The sequence below is a fragment of the Priapulus caudatus genome, unplaced genomic scaffold (genome assembly GCF_000485595.1).
Source record: "Priapulus caudatus unplaced genomic scaffold, Priapulus_caudatus-5.0.1 Scaffold27, whole genome shotgun sequence".
In the NCBI taxonomy this organism is placed as follows: domain Eukaryota; kingdom Metazoa; phylum Priapulida; class Priapulimorpha; order Priapulimorphida; family Priapulidae; genus Priapulus; species Priapulus caudatus.
The window spans coordinates 1,032,337-1,052,179 of record NW_014577088.1 but is presented as its reverse complement, the minus strand read 5'-3'; the positions used below and the strand labels follow the sequence as shown (position 1 = coordinate 1,052,179).

General features: G+C 41.3%; 1 protein-coding gene across 1 annotated transcript; it reads right to left on the bottom strand.

Annotated features, from left to right (window-relative positions):
- Positions 1-12,554: 12,554 nt before the first annotated feature.
- LOC106814987 (protein phosphatase 1 regulatory subunit 36-like) lies at positions 12,555-18,346 on the bottom strand. Its single transcript, XM_014819392.1, has 10 exons — positions 18,290-18,346; positions 17,615-17,713; positions 17,042-17,182; positions 16,318-16,360; positions 15,837-15,919; positions 15,205-15,312; positions 14,812-14,841; positions 14,601-14,705; positions 14,417-14,479; positions 12,555-13,252 (listed from the first exon to the last, which is right to left on the bottom strand). The coding sequence occupies exons 2-10, from the start codon at positions 17,620-17,622 to the stop codon at positions 13,153-13,155; spliced, it is 681 nt and encodes a 226-aa protein (XP_014674878.1). The 5' UTR covers positions 17,623-17,713; positions 18,290-18,346; the 3' UTR covers positions 12,555-13,152.
- Positions 18,347-19,843: the final 1,497 nt, after the last annotated feature.

Sequence of the window (19,843 nt, the reverse complement as noted above, 5' to 3'; positions counted from 1 at the left end):
AATTAAAGGGATCGTTTACTTTTGGTTCTAGGGTTATTTTCAGTTAAATTATGTTAAAATTACGCTATATAAAAAGTTTCATGGTTCAATCACCATTAGAAATATTATTAAATTTTTTTTATAAACTAACGACTACAGTTTGATTACAACGACGGTGGCGCCACTCAAAGCGCACGATCTGATAAGTTGCGCAAAACCACTTTTCAGCCAAGGGCTACAGACCGAGGGTGTTTATTATTTATTAATTTAAAAGCAAAAGGATTGTAATATCTTATAAACGACATACAGTTTCAGTTATATTATGGATAAATTTGTCCTAAAATGAACATCGTTCGGTTAAATAGCATTTAGGTATAAATATAATTGCACCTTTGTGATTAGCCTTCGGTCTGTAACGTGCAACATAAATTGGCAAATGCGCAATTTTTTCAGGGTGGCAGCACGGTCGCGGGTGTCATGGCGCCGTTCAAATTTCGTAGCGTTGATGTGTAATTAATTATAACAATTAAATTAGGTATCTGGTAACAAATACGTCATCACACACGTACGTACGCACGTCCATCACACACGTACGTACGCACGTCCATCACACACGTACGTACGTACGCACGTCAATCACACACGTACGCACGCCCACCACACGCATACGTGCACACGCCCATCACACACGTACGTACGCACGCTCACCACACGCGTACGTACGCACGCCCATCACACGCGTACGCACGCACGCCCAACACACACGATAGTATACCAAACTAGAGCACTCGGAGAGCGCAGACCTCCGCCAAGGCAGCTGAATTCTCTCACTGTAAAAATTTTAATTAATTAATTAATTAATTAAATAATTAATTGGATCCGGATCACCACCAAAATGTATTCAATTCTAAGTTAACCCATTTCTGACCTATCCTGAAAATTTTATTAATTAATTAATTAATTAATTGGATGCGGATCACCACCAAAATCTAATCAATTCTAAGTTACCCCATTTCTGACCTATCCTGAAAATTTTATGGCAATCCGTCCATAAGTTTTTTAGTTAGGCTGTACACAAAAAAAGAAACGCACAAACCCACAAACCAACAAACGCCGGTGAAAACATAACCTCCTGATCCCCCCCTCCCCCTGACGTTCTTACAACCTTTACGCTTGGCGGAGGTAATTATGCAGTAAACGGATTACGGAGGCAGTTGATTGCGTTCGCCGTTGTGTCGGTTAATCACATAGACTCTGGCCGTATGGTATTTCCTCATATGTGCCCCCCCCCCCCGATTTCCAAGGCAAATGCTAATGCTCAAGAAAACATGTTCTATAAACTCTAACTTCAGGTAGCTATATGACTGCGAGTAGCGAAACCTTTCATCGTATTGGTGTTACTATTTAGAGCCGTATTACAAGTGTTCGCGGAATCAATATAGCTAAAATTAGTAGGCAATGGTAAACGTTCACACCTGCCAACTATTGTCAGAGGCCATATCCTCAGCATGTCACGACTGATGGTCTTCTTTTTTTTCTTTTTCTTTGCGAACCTGATACTATAAGGTCATTCACAATGTATTTTCATAATACAGACAGTTATCAGAATATTTCCTCTTGGTTGATCATGAGTCTGCGCTTCACGTCGCAACGTTGATGCCTATTTCTGTTCCCTACTGTATTTGCGTACAGCGGTATTCGACGGGTTGTTATCGTCATTAAGTCGTGGTATTTAGCGAAAGATCGTAAAAAATCGTTATATAATTCATTATTACTTCAACGCCTTTGTAGCGTGCAAGCGTCCCTAATTTGTGCATCCGATCTAGAATAAAATCAACAGACACGATGTGTACGTCACGAATTTCCAGCACCAGCAAGTAATATATTTGTGTGTTATTTGTACAAAATAAAATGTATGAAAATACAATTAGTGTTTCTGTTTACTTTTCATGCTTATATACCTTCTCTATACTCCCTAATTTGCCGGTGCATTCGATGTAACCAAACGCTCGACACAGGGGGCACTGCACGTGCATGCTTGACTATAATCAGGAGTGTATAACATAGAGACATATCCCTATATATTAAAATTGTCATTATTCGCCCGGATATTATGCACTCCTAACACAATTCTCCTAGCTCTGACTACACGCGCCCCTACACGAACTGATGTCTGGGATTCATGCAAAAACATAATCACGACGAAAGATCTCTGATTTCCAATTTCGTCTAGTCGCGCTATTCGTGATAGTACGACTGTCGTATCACGGATAGCGCCGGACTAGCGTAGAGTGACCCCGACTATGACAAAATCGAATATAGCTACGATAGCTGAGGGACTCAGCTGTCAATTGGCCGTTATAGAGAGGAAGACCCTAGTATTATTTGCATGGTGCGTTACCACAGCAGGACGTTTGTTCTAGACATTTCGGCAAGACAGAAACCAAATAGGAATGCAGTGCTTCAGAGGAGTATAATATAGCCGGTACATGACCGAACTAGTAACTAACGTAAATAGTAATTTTGTCGCCAACGCGGATAGAAAAGAACACGGGTCGACCATATACCCACTGGGCCAAAGGAATATACGCTCTCGGCTGGTAAGAAGCATGCCTAAAACGTAATTACCTATACAAGGGAATAGAGAACCGTACTAGTATAACGTTACACTGGTTACATAGTAGGAATAAGAAATCTTGTAAAAAGACGACTGTCAAGTAGCATAACTATTACGTTACATGACTAGTGCGTAACTTGGTAGCCACAAGTTACCTTCTCGCACCTCACTACGTGAAACAGTCAGAGCCTAGTTGTGACTACAGTATGTAACTAGTACGTAACGTGACTAGTACACAATGTAACGAAAATGAAAGGCATGTAAATCGCACGTACGGCTAGTGAATAACATGTCCAGCAAATGGGTGAAGCAGTGCGTAACATATGGCAAATTTAGACAGCAGAGTAATAATGTAGGCAATGTAATGTAGGCAATGTGGATGGCAATCAAGCTCGCCGAACATAGTAATGTACGACGTAACGTTACAGTGTCAATAAGAGAATGGGGTTCCAGTGTTGCGGGCACGTTGTTGTTCCTCGATCGGTAAACGTGGCTCCCGGGAGAACTATATGCAGCGATTATTAGGTGTACGTGATAGGGTACAGCAGGCTTCTGCCACCAAGCTTAGCTAGCTGCACTTGATTGTCAACATTTAGATAAGAGGGCTCTTCAATCACGTTAAGACTCAAGGATAAGACGTATAAAGGACTGAAAAATATGCCCATCTCCCTACAGTCTTCTGTGGTCAGTAGGCCCCCTATCTTGCATTTGCCAAGCAACAGCGGTGCCCCAAGCAGAAAAGAATTCTATACTTTTCTCGAAATCTACGATGTTGATACAATCTCAATACTTCTACTTCGAATCCCTCTCTCTTGGTTGTCCCACCGTAAGCATACCATATATCAGCAGTATATCTGACCGCTGTACATTGGTTCGATACACACACACGCACCTGCACACGCACGCACACACACACGCGCACGCACGCACACACACATACACACACACACACACGCGCGCGCACACACACACACACGCACAAACGACGTACCTACACACACGCACAAACGCATGCATGCCAACGGTCCGTAACGCCTGCGTGATGACGGCTAGGAAATTGGCAATCGGTTCGTATGTAATTCGACTTGGATCTTCGTAACGAGAAATCGCGACAGGCGTCACCGCATCTACACCGGCGGGAAGCGAAGACAGGATAACAAGTTTGATTGCGTGAGCGTGGCAAACATACATTAGCTGACTAACATTTTCAGTGCGCACACGCGGTTGCGTTCTTTTACTACCAGACTTTTCACTATGGCTGTGACCAAACACTTGTACTGAAGACCTTGCTCTTGACACCAGCTTTTGGCGACTCATATCGAGAGGGAGAAAGATAGTGATAGAGAGAGAGAGAGAAAGAGGAGGCAGAGAGACGGGACCCGAGGACGACGACCCGAGAGACGGAGTACCGCAGGAGAGTCCGGAAGACGACGAGAGGAAGAGGATCGAGATCTACGCGTGCCCTCTCGTTGTGGTGGGCCCTGCCCACGGGGCGCCGAGAGAGAGACGGGTGGGGAGAGGGAGAAGATAGGAAGGTCACAGGATGACGAGTAGAGAGAAAGAAGGAGGACGAGGGATGGAGAGAGGGGGGGCGAGAAAAAGAACAGAACAGACTAGAGAGACAGAAGAAAGCAGAGAGGAGAGGAGAGATGAGGAGTGAAAGAGAACGGGCAAGGGATCAGAGGAGAATGAGGGAGAGCGAAGGAGAGCAGAGGAGACGAGAGTAGAGAGAGAGAGAAAGACGTCTCTTCGTGTACATGGACAACAATACCGAACTAGAACCCTCCCTGGAATCAGCATGTCAAATGAAGCTGCCTTTGATGATTGATCTAATAGGTTTTCGAGTGTTTTACTCATATTTAACTATTAAGAAACTTTATTTGTCTGGTTTGCTCGTGCAACAATTGCACTGTGGCCGGATTGGTTGTGCCGGTCTTGTCCGGCTGTGAAAAAATAAATCGGTTTGTCAGGTGAGAAACGGATGTGCAGGGATAATAGTTTATTGGCGCGCGTTTCCCAGTCAATATGAAATTAGTTTTTTATAAGGGAAACATTGTATTAATTATATTTAAACAAACTAGTGTCTCGGATGTGTACCCACTGCCTAATCTCGACTTTCAATATTTTCTCCTTGCAAATCCCTGAATAGTTTTATACCAAGTGCTGTAAGAGTTATATATACTTATATATATTTATACTATATAATATATTGTAACAAATCTCATAGTCTAATAATAGCAAGTTGAACGCGTAACTTTAGTTTTTGTCCCTAATTTTTATATCCCTTCATTGATGAACATGCAGTGTGCTGATGGCAGAGATGGGCGTTTGACAATGAGCGTTTCTGGCACAGTGGGGAGAGAATTACAGTCCTTAATTGAGGGCCATAGAGTGAACAACGTGCTTACCCGTTTCATTCATTTGTTTGCTGTGTCGCTCGTGACCTGCATAAGGTATTATGTACTGGCTTAGTCTGTGTTCCATTGCTTCTGTATGAGCCAATGTAAGTCCCACGTGTTTGCATAGTTTTACATCGGAAGTTCTGACCATTACGTGGCACACAATCTCTGCGCTCCTATATGCTCTCTGCTCCGTGTTGATACGAACGAATGTCATGCCGTCTGGGACTGCCCAATTATCAGAGAAGCGTTTATCAGAAGCATGAGAGAACGACTACTACTATACTACTATTTTCCACGCGCCGCGCGCACGCACGCACGCACGCCACACGCGCACCCGCAGGCCACGCCGCACGCACGGCACCACACACACACACACACACACACCGACACACAAGAAAGAGAGAGATGAGAGACCGGACGAGCGGAGGAGAGAGGAGAGTAGGATGAGGAGATGGAGGAGAGAGGAGAGAGACGGAGGAGAGAGAGAGAGAACCACAATCACATATATCTGAGTTTCTATCGTTATATATCCCTACCAGTTCACGCATAGCCATGCACATACATCGACTGTACAGGTTTTTTTTATAGTCAGCAGAATATATTCGGTGAATGTCTGCTTGACAGAACGAACACCACGGGAAATAACTTACATGGGGTTTGCCGTTTTAAAGCAGTGGCGTAGACCTAGGATTTTTTCTAGCGGGCGCGGCACTGGGGGGGGGGGGGCGGGCGCTTACTTTTCGTGGGGGCACAATATGATAACTTTTCTTTTGCTATTATTACGGTTCTAACGGCGTTGGTTTTATTCAATTTTTTTTTTCAAGCTATGACTTTTCAGTGGGGGGGGGGCACCTGGGGGGGCACAGGAAATTTGTGGGGGGGGGGGCTGTGCCCACCCAGGCCCCCCAGTAGCTCACGCCCCTGCGGTTAGAGAACACAAAACAAGGCAAGCCGACGTGCCCCTATGCGCAGGCGCGGGGGAGGACACAATTCAGTCTTTTAATGTCCACATTAATTCGTATGGACGTCGGGGTGGACAGCAATTCTATTTAATGTCACAATTAACTCCGTATTGGACGCTGGGGTGGACACAATTCTATTTAATGTCCACATTAATTCGGCTATCTGGACGCGCGGTGGTGGCCAAGTTCATATTTAATGTCACCATTATTCGTTTTAGAGGACATGCTGATGAAGAGAGGCTGCGATGGGACAGCCTCTACGCGGGTACTTAGGATTCGTAGGTTTAATGTCCACACTGATCAGCCCATCGCAGGCCTAAGTTTTTTAAGTGGGATTTGAAATCACAAAGGACTGAATCGTTGCTGTCCTTACAAATCCGTCTTAGCCAATGAAGCGTGGGATATTGTAGACGGAAGGATGGAATTCTCCTTTTCGTCCAGATCTCCATCGCTTTCCGTCTAAAATCACCGCTGAATATCATTGGCTAAGACGGATTTAGGACGGCCAAGCAGATGCTTTTGTGATTTGATATCCACCTTAAAAAACTTAGCTGCGACTTGCATTTGCATTTAGTGTTGGAATTAAATACAGTTTTTTGCACTCCCTATTTAATGTCCATATTAACTCACGAACTTCCCCCCCCCCCTATTGTCACATAACATCGACTCAATCCCACGGATGTTAAGAGACTTGTCGGACGGAAGTGCGAGAATTCCAGCGCTTCCGTCCTAATCACGCGGGTCTCAATGGCTAAGACGGACGGATTTTAGGACGGACGGCGGAAATTACGAATTAATGTGGAGACATTAAATATGAATTGTGTCCACCCGGGCGGATCCAATACGAATTATGTGGACATTAATATGAATTGTGTCCAACCCCGTGGCCTGCGCTAGACGTGACATTTAACGATGCCTTATAGATATTCGCAATTTTAATCCTCATAGTTTTACATAGCATATTCCCTCACTAGTGTGCAGGTCTTGAAGCTTGGGTCCACTAGGACAGTTATAGTACTGGTGTGCGGAGGGTTCATTTCTTAGGTATTACCCTCGCCATGACTGGTCTGTTTCTTAATCGTTATGATACAATTATTATGCTTAGGCGGCGTGGAGCTTCCTGAGTGATTGACACGGCTAAACTAAGATACACTGTGTGTATTACAAGATAGCATTAGAGATAAGTATAATGAATTGGGTTGCGGCACGCATTGATTAACAAGTCCTACCGGCCGAACTTAATCTATTCCGACTTGCACTCCATCTGTATTTAATTGCATTGTACAGCAATTGATGACGTGACGAGGAAATATGTTTTGGGCAACTGATAATTGATTACAAATATAATATAACATTAAAAGGGATCGTTCTACTTTTAGGTTCTTAGCGGTTAGTTTCAGTTAATTTATGTTAAAAATTACCGCTATATAAAAGTTTCATGGTTCATTCACCATTAGAAATATTATTAAAAAATTTTTAAAACTAAGACTCACAAGTCTTTGATTACAACGCACGGTGGGCCACTCAAGCGCCCGAATCTGATAAGTTTGCGCAAAACCACTATTCAGCAGAGGGCTACGACGCAAGGGTGTTTATTATTTATTAGTTCTAAAAGCAAAGGATTGTATATTCTTATAAACGAATACAGTTTCAGTTATATTATGGATAATTTGTCCTAAAATGAACATCGTTCGGTTAAGTAATGTTAGGCTATAAATAGAAGTGCACTTTTGTTGATTAGCCGTTCGGTCTGTAACGTGCAAACAGTAAATCTGGCAAATGCGCAATTTTTTCATGGGTTGCACGAACGGTCGCGGGTGTCATGGCGCGTTCAAATTTCGTTTAGCGGTTGATGTGTAATTAATGTAAACAATCTAAATTAGGGTATCTGGTAACACATACCGTGTGCTTATAGACGATTTGGTCTATACCAGTAAGTACAGTTGTATGCAGTAAAATCCTAGAGTCTACTATCCCTTTAACACCTACCACCAAACGTTACAAAGGTCAACGTCAAATCACTCTCGATTATTGATTAATTATGCATTATTGTGTGGTTTAAGTACCCTAATTAAAAACGGGTTTATTTATAATCACAACGGACCAGGTAACGAAATATGCAGCGTTTGGAAATAAACTAAGATATAAAGAATAGCTAAGAAATAATAAGCCAAGATAGCAAAGAAATAAACTAAAATAAAAGAATCATGAACGCTCCTAAAGCGAACATTCATTCCTATTCATTGTCTAACAGCGCCAGCGAAAATCTACAAAGTCAGTGATCGCGACGACACGCGACAATATAGCAGTACTGCCTCTCAGAGATTGGCGATATGGCGGCAGCTGCATTATCGGAGACTTTATCCTACTGTATGCGATGCTGCCATCAACGTAGCCTACATCACGTGCATTCGCATAGAGCAAGGAAGCGTCTGTACAGTACAGCTGAAATTATGAACCCCATCTATTTACAACGGGCAACTAGAGCGAGTTTAGCTTGAGCCTGCATGAGAGCGTGACGTGTGCAAAAGAATAGGTTTTAAGGGTGTGTCGAGGAAGTGATGCGATTCCCTGTGGTAAAATGCCTCATTTTAATTTGGAAGAAATTTACATGCGCAATCATCAGACATATCGTCGAACAGAAATAGATAGAATAGATACGGGCAGCGTCCAGTATGGCACGTACTGTTGCCAATAGTTGAGAGGTTATATTTAATAAATTCCTCTTTGTCGTACAGCTGTCCCCAGGGTAACTGAATCAATCTCACTAAGATTATATGGAGCTACAAATACATCTCGACGAGAAAAAAATCGATGCGCTGTTGAAGAGGGAAAAACACATAGATAATTAAAGTATTGCACGTTGTACATATAAGGCAATGCATAAGGCAATGCAAGTACAATAAGGCAAGTACAATAAGGCAATGCATAATGTATAAGCACATGCGAGTGCGATTGTGTGTGCGCGAGTGTGCGTGAGGGCGTACGTGCGTGTTTTTTACTCGGTGACACGTACACCTGTAGACCCGTAGTCAAGTGGACAGGGGTGTTGGAGGGGTCGGATGACCCCCCCCCCCTCATTGACAGCATATGTGGTCTGCGTTTTCATGCGTAAAATTTATTTGCGTAAATGTCTGAAGTCTAAGCATGTCCAAAACTATTCATTATTAATATTTTCTCTAGTAAACTACGAATACAAAATGCGTTTGTTGTACAGAAAACATCTAAACGAAAAAAGGGCCTACTAGTTACTAGTTAGTATATTGTTTGGAGCAGCTAGCTGCCAAGGGAGTCCAGTGTCACAGCGACGAAACTTGCGCGATTTTCAGGATTCAGAAAGATTTGGTATTCTGCCAGTATGCTAGCCAATCTGATGATCTGTGATGTAGAAAGCGCACTTTTTGAAGATGGGGAGAAAAGACCAAAACAGCGGCAGATCAATTAAAAGAGAGACTTGAGACTATATAGAGCTGCCGCGACTATATATCCCATATCGCACGTGTTCAAAAAACCAACAAGAAATGTATGTACAAGAAAGTAGGCTACGCTCTATCCTGGGTACGAGTCAGAGATTGAACTATAACAATATAGCATAATTATGTATAATATGGTATAATTATGTATTCCGTATCTTTGTAAAGGTTTTCTGATATGACCTGTGTCGGCAGTTACGGCTAATCACCATGCAGTCTCTTGTGTGCATTACACTCCCAGCTGCTATTTGATGTGCCATGAAACATTGTGAGATGAATGTACGTTGTATGAAATGATATTTATTATAACTTCTATATATATCAGAAGTAGATAATTCCCTATTAGTAGAAATTCCCTATTATCTACTTCTGATATATATATATATATATATATATATATATATATACATATATAGCCACCGTTTGCGCTTGTATTTTTTATTAAAAATAACCCCAACAGCGAGATGGTGAACTTGATGCGTTTACGTGTGGTTTGTCGCAGCGAGAAGCATGGTTTCCATATAAAATCCCACACGATAATACGTAGCGTCTAGTCTACTTATAGCGCACGACGAGAAACTTCAAAGCGAGTACAAAATGTCAAGAAGCCGAGTAAATATGACTGCAAAGCACGCGGTTACAAAAAAATCAGACACAGCTGATCACGCGGAGCTGGGAGAGGGTAGTGGCGAGCTTGCACCCAATAACGACGGCAGTATTAACGTATTACAAGTATTAACAGTATTACGTATAACGTAGCAGCAGCGCAGCGATGGCGGTGCCATTGACAGCCATGCATCTCCCGGGAGCACACATAACATACCGCCGCCGCATTACTCTGCGCGCGTCTCTCTCCCACGCCGCATCCTCCCCTCATCGCTCAGGCACGGCAATGTCAGTATTGCGAGGAAGTCATTAGAAGGAATCCGGCGGAAGCGCCGCCGACGAGCAGTTTAGTCAAATCTTGACAGCAGTCAGTTTTGAAGCAGACGCGCATAAAAATATTTTTCAGGAAGAAAATCGACATTTCGAAAGCTCGGGCAGACGCGGACGCACCTAATGTGTTCGTATACAGAGATATACTGAGTACCGATGAACGCCGTATGTGTGAAGCCGGGTGCATTAGCAAGGGGTGCTGAATGCCGGTATATAACCCGTGCGGGGGAGCAGGGGAATTCAGTATCCTGTTGGACGCAAACATTATAACAGGGGACGCCAGATTAAGTACACATGACAGTGTGAAGGTCAACGTCCTGTACACAGCATATCAAACAATACTATACACGCCTAAGGGGAGTACATGCAGAGTAACGCACAATATACGTGTAAAATGCTCGTGAATACTATATTCAGAGCAATATCACAACAGAGCACGGCTGTTCGATAAGCGTAGCGACATTGCACGGCTATACAGCATAGGGGGAAACATAAACATATGGCTGCGTGCTCAATCAAACAAAACTATAACGATTCCAGTTCATTTACTTCGTAGCAACGTCCAAAGTAGCAGACTGTATGTCCACATGACACGAGAATTCATACATCACAAAAGATCGTATACGAGCGATACAGCCGCGTGCGTAGTGAATGCCAGTCCACTGAGGCTTCACCACAGACTAATACGAATACTATTCGTTAGTCTGTGGCTTCATCGGCAGGGTCACCGCACGCAGCACATAGGGCGGCGCTTTAGACTGACGCCGCACTTCGTGGAAAATCGACTCCGCACTCCGTACAAAGTTCTAATTACAGGATGGTTGTTAGGTGTATGAATCATCTGCTTACAGTGCATAATTCTGGAATCTTATTCGCGAGCGAATTGTGTAGCAAAACCTGCATGTTGCAGTATCCCTGGTTTTAGTCAATTATTTTCAACTAACAAACAGATGCCATTCCTGTGGCTCTAAGAGTATTTTATTTTAAAAGAAAATCACTTGAATCACCTAACATCAGTTAGGTTCAGTTCAGTTAGTTAGCCGATGTTCAAGTGGCAAACGTTTTCGGGGGAGAATAGTGTGAAGTTGTTAACACTATATTGTCAGCAAGTTGACTCTATTGACGCTCAACTACATTCAGTGACTGATCTTTTGATCTTGATGACGCTTGTAGTAGAAATGAAATTAGGAAAAAGTTCCGGTTCCAGCCGACTGTTCCTGAAGGGTTCCGGCCGGAACCGGAACTTTGAAAAATTGGGGATCCGGCCGGATAGTTCCTTCTTTATACGCTCTTGATTCTAAGCATCTCATCCTTGCATATCATTGGCTGATACCATTCGTTACCCATTACAAAAGTCCTTATACTAAGTAGGTAACTATGGGTGCATATTGCTGATGGTGGCAGATCCTCACATATTCGGAAAATCACACACGGCTCATGACGGAATACCAACATAATCCCGGACCTATAATATGCCATCTCCATCTGCACCACCTGTGCAAGCGTGGCTGCTCTACTTCAGGTGTGACGCATATAGGCACTCTTTATAGAATATTTATGGTTGTTAATAACCATCGCAGTAGCCATGGGGCCAGCGATGTTAACATTAAACTCAAATGCACACACATCTGCTTGCATCATCGCCAGCCGATCCTTCGAGACGCGCTGCGCTTTACTATATGTCGTTTTACAGCCGTTACACACCGCGTGTACACAACTCGACTTTCCCCTAGTGTACGCACGTCTACAACTATAAACCCTGATGTTAATTACTGCAGCATCGTAAGCTGCTTTGCGCCACACGAGCTTTCACGAAAAACCCGTGGGTGTGCTTGCAATGAATGACAGAAATTACGAGTATATTGCAACTAATCGCACGAATGAGCAGATTTGACACGCTGTTTGCAAGAGTACCTACCTTATATAGAATAATACCTATTCTCTCTCTCTATATATACCTATATATATATATATATATATATATATATATATATATATATAAATATACCTATATATATATATATATAAGAATAATCATTTTGTCGTTTGTGCAAAGCGGCGTTCGCGTGGTGAACGTGTTGTAGAGGAGCATTTGAACAGAATTTACAGAAACATTACTATAATAGGCGAAAAAGAGAGTAGAGAAACATTAACACTTTAATTGATAGTAAATACATCTCGTGTTTATTTGCCATCATTTTATTATTGAAACGTTTGAAGTGACTGTGCTCAAGATCACGATACTTTTTGCGCCCTTTTTGTTACATGCTCCAACACACTGATCTGCCGTCAAAATCCTTGCTACTCAAGACGATTCCGCATCCAACTCTACCCACAAATATTCATTTAATATTTCTTTGATGCATTCATTTTTATTTTATCAAAACGCAATATAAGTACACTATTTCAATTACCGCTTGCTGCAATGCTGTCCGTATCCACACTTTACACAGACCAGAGCCCAGACTACAAGATTGCATCATGCAGCGCCATCTGTTGTCATTTCCTAATGCTATTGCATTGCAACAGTTATCCTAATTTTCAGAACATGGTTGAAGCAGCAAACTACACCGTTATAAACATATAGGCGGTAATGACTAGATGGTGATAAGTGGCAGCGCTGTACAGCCTTTTTAACGGTTGTAATTTACATAAACGAACAATTTGTTTAGTTACAGAGTTAGTATTATTGTAGCGTTTTTAGCCTGAGAGCAGAGATCCACCGCGTGAGGAATAAAATAGAAAGTGGAATGTCAGAAGTTTGTTTGCTACAATTAAGACATTTATTCAGATGTCGGTTCACCATTATTCTCAGACTCCGCATCAATTGGGGAAAGTGTGGAAGAGTGGAACAAGCTCAATGGTTCGCCTACAATACCTATCCTGCAATGGTAGATGTAGATATTAGACAAATACAAAGAGAGAGGAAGAGAGAGACTGCGCATGCATACATTCATGCATGCGTGTGTATAGGGGTGGACATAAAGCAATAGTCTAAATTTACTCTATCTAATACCATGAACAAATACATACGCATAAACTCAGCACGCGCGCATACACACACACGCACGCACGCACGCATGCACGCACGCCCACACACACACACACACGCACACCAGCAACAACATACATGTACGCAAACAGACACACAAACGCACGCATGTGCGTGGTGCTAAAGGTAATATGCGACATCCCACAAATCCTCCAAAATGTTATAATTTCCAGCTTTATCTATATCCCTCTGATTTCTTTTCACTCTTTTCATTGGGTGAAACCCTCCCATTAGTGTCCAGATATATAACGTTATTTTGTGTAAAAAATTGATGTATTGGCAGGGGGTACAACCCCTTCCAGGGCCCTCTCACAATCGTCCATAAACAACATGCATTCTTAAATGATATATATATATATAATATATATATATTATACATATATCAGGAGTAAATAATCATAAAGGAGCTTGACACGTATTTTACTGCATTTTTACTGATTTTTTCCTTCAAACTTTGGCATAAATACAAAAGTATACGTTCTTGAGCTTATTTCGTACCTGTATTATTCGCATCGTCTACCAAAATCAGTTTATAGCTGTTTACTGTCGTATTGGTGTAAATTGTATTCAACGTTGTATGGAAGCTTTTCGGCATGCTGTCACATCTTTGCAAACGTATTTTGTGTAGCGATACTAGCGACAACTGCTCCAATCGGCCACATACGACTCGGCAGGTATTGTAATGTTTTGATCTCGCGAGTGATAAATATCATCAATCACTCATTTCACGGGTTTGCAATGCATGTACGGTCTGGTAAGACATGTACTCACCTGCAAACACAGTGCAATTGGGTGCATATGGTCTTTGGTTACATGCATGTTACATACATACATGCAAGCGCGTACTACGTGTTTAGGGCATTAGGCCTCCCACACCCCTGCCGAGTTGCGTAAAATTCTTAATAAAATCAGTCGGACTCGCCAAACCGAACCTTGCTGTGTGTCATGAGAATGCATATACCTTCATCTTATTTCTATTACTTTTGCATACTTACTTATCTGGTATGATGTAAGTGCTATTGTCACCATCATCGTCATCGTGCATCGATGAAGTGAATCTGCAAAACGAAAGTGACATTACTTAGCATTAAAAGGTTTAGTGCTTTACTATTGTGGTACTTGAACTGCAACATTCGACTATTCCTAGCCTTTCTACCATCGCACACTCCTGATATCTACCTCTTTTCAAGCCCTGGCTGTCCATGCAGGAATCTAGTGTGGAAAAGCCATGGAGCTTGCTCCTTGCTTGATGGTAGCAGCGAGCGGAGAGCTGGTGACTTCTGACTGCAACAAGTATGGCTTCATTCTAGCATATGTCCGGTCCTTGTCGGTAAATGAGTATGTGCATGTGAATCTATGGTAAGAGCTAGTGCATCTTGATAATACTTACTACATGATAGTTTTTACTGACGCTCTTTTCCTGCAAAATGATGGGAACACATTTTATTACAAATAGTATGTAATTAATTTGTACAGTGAAATTAGTCCATTATAGTAACTGCTCTTTTACAAATAAACATGTTATATCAGTTGTGTTAGTTTCTGGTATGAAAGCAGTTAAATCAGTAATACATTGGATAATATACTTGAAGCAGTAGGAGAAAAGGAAAATAAGGCAAGAGGTAAATGGAAGATGTGGCAATAGCCTGGATGGAGCTGGGATAAGCCCTTTCAAAAGGATTCTGTGAAAACCAGCAGAAGACCATAGTTTGCTTACAGGAAGTTTTAGCAGAGCTGTAAACAAAGTTGGAAGACGCTGGGACAGAAGCTGTATGCTACTTACACAGTGGCAGTGCATGACTTGATATGTTCTGTTTGCGTGTTGGATGGAAATACTGTCCCCTCTCTGCTAACCCTGAGTGCTGGGTTGAACATGTCGGATCTCAGAATTCTGAGCAAAAATAACGTTTGTGTGTTTTACTACTGCGATAACAATATTCAAGATTGTGTAATACTCAAAGAAGTTATCTCATAAATCATGTAGAACTTGTAAAGCAAAACACATACGAGGCACCACTCTCCACTAACAACACAGGTTCAGTGATGTGCCCATGTCAATCAATGATTGTCATGTTTGCTTTCAGAATTGTTTAGTTCAATTAGGTCATACACGGTAGGTTTATTGTCTCGCGTTTGTGTGCATGTCACTCGATGTGATTAGTTATAACTGATAAAAGTTAATTAGTTTAACTTCATACTCAGCAGGCTTTGTTGCAATTGCTCATGTCACTATGCATGCTCATACAAAATATTGCCTCTAAAACATCCTAAAAAATTATTGTACCTTCACATCAAGTAACAGTAGAGTTAGTTACAGTAGCACCAGAGTAGAAAGACATGTGAGAAAAAAGTAAGAATGACGTGCAGAAAAACGATGTAGTGACCGACACCTCATGTAATTAAGAATTAACTCACTTTCCAATCTCCACACCAATGGCTTCGCTGTCACGACGTCTGAATGTGACGTTGATGACATTAGCACAGAACAAGTATAACAACTGCGAACACAAATAAACATTAAGTATGCTTACTATACGCTCTTAATTACTTAATACGCTCCTGACAAGATGTAATATAACTCTAGCATCATTTCGACAGATGCATTGGATGCACTATATTCATTCGATCAGAGACAGCTACGGCAACCCTCTTCAAGGTCAATCACACGACACTATCATCATCAGTGAAAGGTTAAATCCCTAAGTGGATCTTACACGAGATCGTAGATTGAACACGAATGAAGGCAGAGCGATACCCCAGGTGCACCAACCATTGATCTCTTACCGTAGACACGTATAATTGCAAACTTTGCAATTTGCTGTGTTAGCAGAGCTAAATATTTCTAATAAAAGAAAGACGAAATAAATGCAATGTCAAAATGACATTTTTAACACACCTCAAATGTTGTTCTGTCTCTATGTGTAGAAGATACTCTTGACCTTAACAAAATTATGAATATAAAAATTCAACGTTTAGATTTTACTATAGGTGAATGGTTCCTTATATTATTTATTGCATAATTATTAGATATATATGTAAATTTTTTATTTGCAACCGCACTACATTATACATATATTACTACACTGATTAAATATGATCATTACATATCGAACATTGAATTGCATTAAATTTTACATATATCGAATTGAATTGATAAATCAGTCAACACATTTGGGAATCAAGCAATCTATTAATAAAATATCAGATATTCTTAAAAACACAATATTGACATCTAAAAGTTTGATGTTTCAGCAATAGTATAATAAACATATGAGAAGTATAAACGGGTTCGTACAACGAGGCAAAACAGTGGTATGAGAATTTTCCATGACCCCAATATTTAAGCAATTTACGTTTTAATTAAGTTTTATTGCTTCTCATAGAGTACAGATTGCTACATCTTCAATACCTTAATTTATAATATATATGAACTTATTATTATCAACTTATAAAATTGTACACAATTTATAATAAACATAAATACAACAAAAAACATAATATAACACAATAATAGCACATTTTCCAGTACGTTCAAGACCAAAAAAATGTAATTTTAAAATCCCCAAACTCTCCAGGTTTTCAAGCACCCATAAGAACCCTGTGTAGGAGCACGTACTGACCTGCCACAATCCATGTGATGTTGCTTGCTCATTCCCAAACCCAGGATAATGGTGGCATATGTCTCACCTACTCGCTTCAAGCTTTTCTCCAGATTGGCTTCTATCTCAATCAATTCCTGTTTCTCGGCAGCTCCAGGTGGACTTTTCGATTTGAAATAACATATAAAATAAGATTTTGTTGTGAAAAAGTGTTATTAATATTATATGCCCAGATTTTTAAATACATGCATGCATGGCTTGTAACATGAGAGAGATGCAGGGGGAAACAAAGGTAGGAAGGGAGGAAGGGAGATGGAAGGCAAGAAGGAGAAAGCGAGATGCAAGAAGAGAGAGAGAGAGGCCGAAAGAAAGAAAGAAAGAGAGAGAGAGAGAGAGAGAGAGAGAGAGAGAGAGAGAGAGAGAGAGAGAGAGAGAGAGACAGAGTGGAGGGGTAGGGTAGGAGAGGAAATAGAGAGAGAGAGAGAGAGAGAGAGAGAGACAGAGAGACAGAGACAGAGTGGAGGGGTAGGGTAGGAGAGGAAAGGAGGCCGGGGGAAGTGGATGAGAGAAGGGAGGGAGAGAGAATTCACGTACACTGGCATGTTAGCCTGCTGCTCCTCAACATCGACTCTTTGAAAGAACCAGTGGAAGTGTTGCTGCAGGGAAACCAGTAGGGCATCACACTGCTCCGAACTGCCAGAAAGAAATGCACATGTATAAACTCTCACACACACATATTCTCTCTCGCTCTCTCTCTTCATGGTCCTTGTCAAAAACTGTACATTGTTATTTCTTGACGTGACTTTCTTTTGTATAAGTCAGTACTTATCTGCTGGTCAAGGGATGAGCAATACAGGCAGTGTATACGTACAACCATACAGCTGTTCTCACAGTTCATTACGTATTATGCAATAGAAGATTCCATATATACTCTATATTACGCACAATATCTATAGAGCAGTATAAATTAAAGTGAGTACTCGTACTACTACATGGCAGGGATGATGTTTTACGAACGTTAAAATGATTTCCAAAAGTTGGGTCCAACAACTATCAAATGCCTGATCTAATGCCAGAATTTAGCTGTACTCCAGATAATTATTTGTCAAAACCTTTGGCTATGCCACCCACATTAACTAAGATTTTCTACAGCCACAGCATCAAAAATACACATGAAAACTATTGAGACAGGTTTGCAATGCATTTGTGCATTTTTCATCTACTGTAGGAGTCTAACATTAAACTACCATTCTTCTGTCACATTTGCACCTGTAGTAGGCGAGGAAAGCCGAATGTATTGGGCCCTCTTTCTCTGTGAGAGCGTCCAGCACAACACCTTCAAGTAACATAATCAACTGAATAACTCAATATGCACCGTCACAATTTATCAGCTATCTTAATAATTTGCACTATCATATTTCATACATCCTCACAGGATCACTTCATCATTCATCCTCACATCATAAAATCGTTCACAGGAAAACTATCTATCCAATTCCCCACTTTTGACAGTGAAACATTTAACATGACATTTTCACATGTCTGGCAATTAACAAGCAACACAATTTTGTCATATTTACATGATGATATCCGCTCACGTGTCAACTAGGTTCACCTGCCAACTTGGTACGTGTGGCGAGTTGTCGCGTCTGGGGATCGGTGCATGAGCTCGATTCGTGAGATGGGTTGACGCGCCTGGAGATCGGTGAGCTCGGTTCGCCGGCTAACTCGTGTACTAACTCTAATATCTCGCGAACAATTTGAGTTACATTTCTAAAATTCTAGATACATATAAACACATGTCTTAGCTATGGTTTCTGTGAATTTTGAGTATATTGAAGCACGAATAGTTTAATTAATTACCAGAAATATACGTACGCGCGGTATTGTCATATATAGGCTAATATACGCGCGGTATCGTCATAGGCTAATATCTCGCGAACGATTTGAGTTACATTTCTAAAATTCTAGATACATATAAACACATGTCATAGCTATGATTTCTGTAAATTTTGACTTTATTGAAGCAACAGTTTAATTAATTACCAGAAATATACGTACGCGCGGTATCATCCCGCGTCAGGTGCACTTCACACCTGGTTACCACGCCAGCCGGCGTCGTGTGAAATACTTGTAGCCAGTTCCTGGATATGCTAATTGATTGTAAACGAAATCTTGTCTGCGTATTGTTGTTAAACAGATTTGTGTTCGGTGACTAATCGCGGCGCGTGCCGTGTGTGTGTTTGTGTGTGTGTGTGTGTGTGCGTGTGCGTGTGCGTGTGCGTGTGCGTGTGCGCGTGCGTGCCGTGCGTGTGTGTGCGTGTGTGCGTGTGCGCGTGTACGCGTGTGCGCGTGTGTGTTTGCGTGTGCGCGTGTGGGTGTGTGTAATGTTCAATGACAATTACCAAATGAAAAGTAGCGGGAACTTGTATTTGACTACAAGAAAGAGAGAGAGAGAGGGAGCTAGAGTGAAATGAAGCATTGTGAAAAATTTCGAATTCAATAAACAATAAACACTGAACACGTAACATTTCTTTTACTCAGCGTATAAACATGTTTAATTAGGAGAAGTGCATATATACATAAAACTCCCTAATATCTCGCGAACGATTTGAGTTACATTTCTAAAATTATAGATACATATAAACACATGTCTTAGCTATGATTTCTGTGAATTTTTAGTTTATTGAAGCACGAATGGTTTAATTAATTACCAGATTTTCGGCTTTTATTTTACAAAACGTACTGCGTCACGTTTTTTTTTTTTACAAAGCTACGTTGTTTCTATATATACACATATACATAGTGACAATATACGTAGCG

Excerpts from the sequence above, each read along its gene's own strand:
- LOC106814987 (XM_014819392.1), bottom strand. Across the intron at positions 15,920-16,317 it reads GAGACAGAACAACATTTGAG|TTGTTATACTTGTTCTGTGC; the intron begins GTGTGTTAAAAA and ends TTGTGTTCGCAG. Across the intron at positions 14,706-14,811 it reads TCAGTAAAAACTATCATGTA|TCAGAAGTCACCAGCTCTCC; the intron begins GTAAGTATTATC and ends TACTTGTTGCAG.